The sequence below is a fragment of the Trichoplax adhaerens genome, genomic scaffold (genome assembly GCF_000150275.1).
Source record: "Trichoplax adhaerens TRIADscaffold_1 genomic scaffold, whole genome shotgun sequence".
Lineage (NCBI taxonomy): Eukaryota > Metazoa > Placozoa > Uniplacotomia > Trichoplacea > Trichoplacidae > Trichoplax > Trichoplax adhaerens.
The window spans coordinates 1,978,860-1,984,085 of record NW_002060943.1 but is presented as its reverse complement, the minus strand read 5'-3'; the positions used below and the strand labels follow the sequence as shown (position 1 = coordinate 1,984,085).

The 5,226-nt window shown below is 32.8% G+C and overlaps 1 protein-coding gene across 1 annotated transcript; it reads right to left on the bottom strand.

Moving 5' to 3' along the window:
• Window positions 1-2,994: 2,994 nt before the first annotated feature.
• TRIADDRAFT_19901 (uncharacterized protein) lies at window positions 2,995-4,704 on the bottom strand (the record flags this gene model as incomplete). Its single annotated transcript, XM_002107660.1, has 1 exon — window positions 2,995-4,704. One exon carries the CDS (start codon window positions 4,702-4,704, stop codon window positions 2,995-2,997), a length of 1,710 nt encoding a protein of 569 aa, XP_002107696.1.
• Window positions 4,705-5,226: the final 522 nt, after the last annotated feature.

Below are 5,226 nucleotides of genomic sequence, written 5' to 3'. Positions count from 1 at the left end.
ATAGCTAGCTTAAGTGATGTGATATACAGTTTTAAGATTGATTTCATTACACATTGTATATATATAAGCGAATAACTGTTGGAATTAACATAATACTTAATCCATTGCACACAGCGCTACACAACAGCATAACGAGCGTGGCCGAGGTTGATCATGAACAGGATATTGATGAAAACTGGGAAATGAACGAAATAAATATACCCAATTTAGAGAAAGAAGATAAAGGTAGTGGAAACAGTCAGGATCTAAATGAAGATGAATTTTCCACTTGTTCCGATGTAAGTTCTAATTATGAAGAAGCTGTAGCCCAGAGTAACGTAATATTTCAACTATACGAGACTGGCGGGATACATTTACCTTTCGGAATGAAAGAAGGTAATGAACTACTACTACGTCGATTTACAGTTATAATGTATTAATAGTTTAAATGGTTTTAATCATTTGTCTATTTAGCTCTTCATATGGCATGCACCGAACCATCTTCTACCCCGACGTTACATTATTTGTCTTCTATAATATTAACTCCGTATTCAATTGCTTATGACGCTTTGGTGTCTCTCGCATTCAGGTTTGCAGCATTGTATTAACTGACTTCTAGTCATATTTGATAAAAGATAATCAGTAACGAACCCTTTCTGTAATAACAATTTTATAAGTTTTACTGTTTGCATCACTTTATAAATTAGGTTATTAAATGATATTCCAATTGCCCAAGCCAAATTGAGCGATACCTGCCGTAGTATTTATTACGAATTGGGCGGTTATGTTTCATCAATCAACTCGAAATTATTCTTTAAATTGCAGTAAGTCGGCTTTATTATATTGTAAATTATTCAACGTTACAATACTAGTTCAGGCTTAGGGGCTTCTTTTCTATTTGCAATATGACGATAATACAAATATAATACAACATATAATACAACATCATGTAACTCTTCATATCTAATATCAATTATTTATACGTTATCACAATAGGATTGGCGCTATAATGAATAACTGCAGTGATAGTACAGGATTGTTAACGATGACAAAGAATTTGCCCAGAAGAGTTTCAAGAAGATTATCGAGAAATCTATCAGTTTTATACCAAAAAACTGTGATGGATAATTTCTCATCTCTTGTCGAAAGAGGTAAATTATAACTGTGAGATTATATCTTTCATTGAATATTTCACTTGTTAAGCTATAGGACTTTTTTACCGTTTTGATAATTTTTAGTACGGCTGATAACTACTACCATGGCCTACATGGAAAGTTGGCAACTGTCACACTTGGTCTCTTTATTATCCACACTGTTGAAATTTATTTTTCAGCATTCGGAAAGTCAGATCTTTGCACGAATATAGGTCTCTTCGTTCCAGTCAAATCGATCAATGTCTAGTTATATTGCAGCAGTGATGAAGATTACATTCATTGGCATGAAACTTTAAGATGAGCATTTTCTCAAATATCAAGTATCGTGAATGATACTATTTATATGTATGTAATGCAATGGCTCATCAATTGGTTACTAAATGATAGGTATCTATCAGATAATTAAGAATTTTGATCGAATGTATAATTTCTTATCAAGATAGTACATTGTCTATTACTGTATATGACAAATGGAGAATTAAAAATACCCTACATCTTTGTTCTATCTTGGTTCTTGTAAATATAAAAATGAACTTTTAAATGCTACCTATAACAGTTATATTGCTAATTAATTTTATATTAATTTGTAAATCAATGTTAATCTTACTCCACAGAGATAAGGAATAAGCAGTTATATTTGTAATTAGAGTACATGAAGGCAATGATATATATTGACCTTTAAATCGCTAAAGATATGGCTAAAAATTATTTGAATTTGTACTCAGACTCGATTTTATTGATTTTTTTTAACGCTTGAGAAATGTACATCGTTTATATAAGCGATTTTATAGATTTGAAAACTTGGAATCCGTTATTATGAATCATTTTAGAGTACAATGTAATATATTGGATCAATTTATGATCTTACGGTGTATATATACGCAAGATAGCACTTATTGATGGTGCTACACAGATACAGCGGAAGTGAAATAAAATAGTAAGACAAGTAAATACAGAAGACTTGTATTATAATTATCAAATATTTCTTCAAAGATTTTTTGATTCGTCTATTGGAAAGAATCATTTTCTGGTCGAAAGCTACATTTAAAAAAGCCTATTTAGTGTTCAACTTCATATAACATACAAACGCGAGTAACATATTAGTTCTCTTACGCGATAATAGTATTAGCTCTTTGGCCATAAGCAAATCTAATTCAACATCTTAAAATGAAATTGTAATGCTGTAGTTCTCTCAAGAGCCGAAATTATAACATTTGTGCATATCAAAGATTCATAGAAATGATTAAAAATGCTACACATAGCGCCGTAAACGATGGTATGCGTCATATTATAATATATATAGAGAGAGTATTTAACTTATTCATGCTTGCAGTCTAACATACGAATAGGAATAGATCGCAAGACACAGGTAAGTCTTAGTATTAATAATACAATCGAGGTTAATGTTAGTGATTAAACTTAATAGCCGCGTTTTACAAACGATGGCCATCATTTCGAGAGATGAAAGCAATATCGCACAACTTTGAGTATCCCATTAGCTAGTCATCGGAGTATGATCAAGATAACCGAAGTTGTATTTTAAGAATAAATTGATGCTAAAGAATATTTTCATGATAGAATCATTCGAATACTCTATGTGTAGTTAGTCTATCGATAAAGTTATGTTGAAGAAAAGTTATTCAAAGTTGAGAATGACTAATTCAAAAATGTACATCAATATTTGCCCCATTGATCTAAAATACTAATGTTACAAATAAATAGATGTACAACAAATTCTTAGTTGCCAACGTTTTTGTCAACTCTTCTATCTCACGTAAAAGCAATTATAGTACAACAAAGTTTGCGATCTTAACTAATTAACCGTAATAAGCAGAAAAGATTTCATATTTTTATCTACTTTCTAAATACCATCTTTTTTCAAGACAGGGAATGTAGCAAATGTAGCTACTGCACATTCATTAGCATTTGTCGATTTCATTCTCATATAGCCATTTTCTCCCCAGTGTTCTGACCATGAGTTTCTTATTATCCAATAATGTTCATTACCTAATTTACCATATCCAACTAAATTAAGGGCATGATTAATATGATGTATATCATTGTAGCAAGTTGGATCTTCAAAAATGCCCGATGAATAGAAGTGGAAAGAAAGTGAATGAACATTAAAAGCGATGGATATTGGGCCAATTTTTGAAACGGCTAACCGAACTGCAGAGACGTTACCTGATGGCAAGACTATAGAATAGCCGTCTAACCGAACTCGATGAGTACAATTTAAAAGATGGCAATAACCTGGCGATGCCAAATAAGGACCATAGCATTTAGCCGATGGAATGCCATGTTTGGTTACGAATTGATAGGCAGCATATTCCATACCGCCATTACATGCATAGTTACCATATCCCCATGAGCAATCGATAATACTCTGCTCGGATAATGGTATTAATCGACCGGTTTGGCGAAAGAGAGCACTTTCAATTGGTGTTACTGCACTAAAAGCAAAACAGGAACCACAGTGAGCTTGATATTTAATGGGAGTTACAGCGCCTTTCTTTCTCCAATCGATACTTTCTAGTGGTTTTTCGTGTGGATCATATTTCCAAGGTATATAATTCTTTGTAGCATGATAAAATCGCCTTAAACGTCCTCTCATATTAGTTAATTCTTTCTCAGTCATATCTGCCATAGGATTAATAGCCAAGGTGTAGCTTTTCCCTTGTTGGTTAACATCGTTAATGTATTGGACATTATTAAGAAAGTTAATTTCACGATGACGCCTTTCAAACCAACTATGGTATTTCTTGTTATGTTGTAGTATAAATTGACTAAATAAATTACCACTTGGATCATTGTATAATTCGGATAAACTGGGTTGTGTTTGCAATGGAAAGTCTTCTATGTCCGCATCAAATAATTGTAATTGATGTTTAGGAAAACCACCACAATGTGTACCATTTAAATCAAATATTGAATCTGGGATTGTTCCTAACTGAAATGACTTAATCTCTATAGTATAGTAGGAATAATACCGATGTAAGAGAATATCATAACAACGTTTTCGAAAACGAACTGGTTTTGGATGAGGACCTTGTGTTACATAATAGTCGTAAAGATAAATTCGACCCAACATTTTATAACTAAATGACCAAATGTTGCATTTTTCATTACCGCATTGAATTTCTCCGCTTTTACGAAAAATATTAACCAGTGATGGAATCGCCGTCTGGGGCCGGTAAGGGTGACGAGGTCGGCCATGAATAGCGACACAAGACTTTACATTATATTGAGTTTCAGTTGTGATTGGCATAATTTTATAAGCACTACCAAACGGGCCATCGTCTCTTCGAATAATAGTTGTACTTACACCATGATAGTAGTCAGTTCGACTTTTTCCTCGTCGTGATGACAACCACAGTGTAAAAGGTTTCTTAATGCCGCCATAATTTGTTGGCGTTATTCGAACACCAACTATTTTATAGTCAGATTGGTAGATAGGAGGATGTAGGCTTTCTTCTCTAAAGGAGAAGTCATCATCATCATCAAATTCATCACCATGGACGACGGCGGCAGTAGCACTGCAAAATAGAACCGCAAGGATAAATAAATTCATAATATTATAAAACTTAGATCAGGAATAGCGGTGGTTAAAACGATTTATCTAATTTTTTTCAAATATAGAAAAGTGGACGGTGTTGATTTTTTTGATCTTTCGATGAGAAAATACTTTCTCATACAATGATGATTGGGCCTTTATCTTACTTAGATTGACTTATAAACTGATCGTGAATGAAATTGGCTTTTACTATATAGACAAATATAAATGATAAATGAACAGCCTAAGGGCAAATAATCCTGATATTAGTACTGTATTAAGTTGAACAAAATTATGGTTACATTAAAGACGAACTGTATTTAGATTGGCCTTTATTATGCTAATAAACTCAGAACCTGTTGATTGTCTAATGTCTACTGTATAAGTCTTCCTTGTCTTTTAATATTTTGGAGGTTCCCCTGCTGAGATGCTTGATTAACTCGTTGAAGCCAGTAACATCTCAACTCTGATAGAGTAAGACTATAATCAATAATTCCAATCAATTGAATTTACACTATGGTAGCATTCCTGATTTAATCG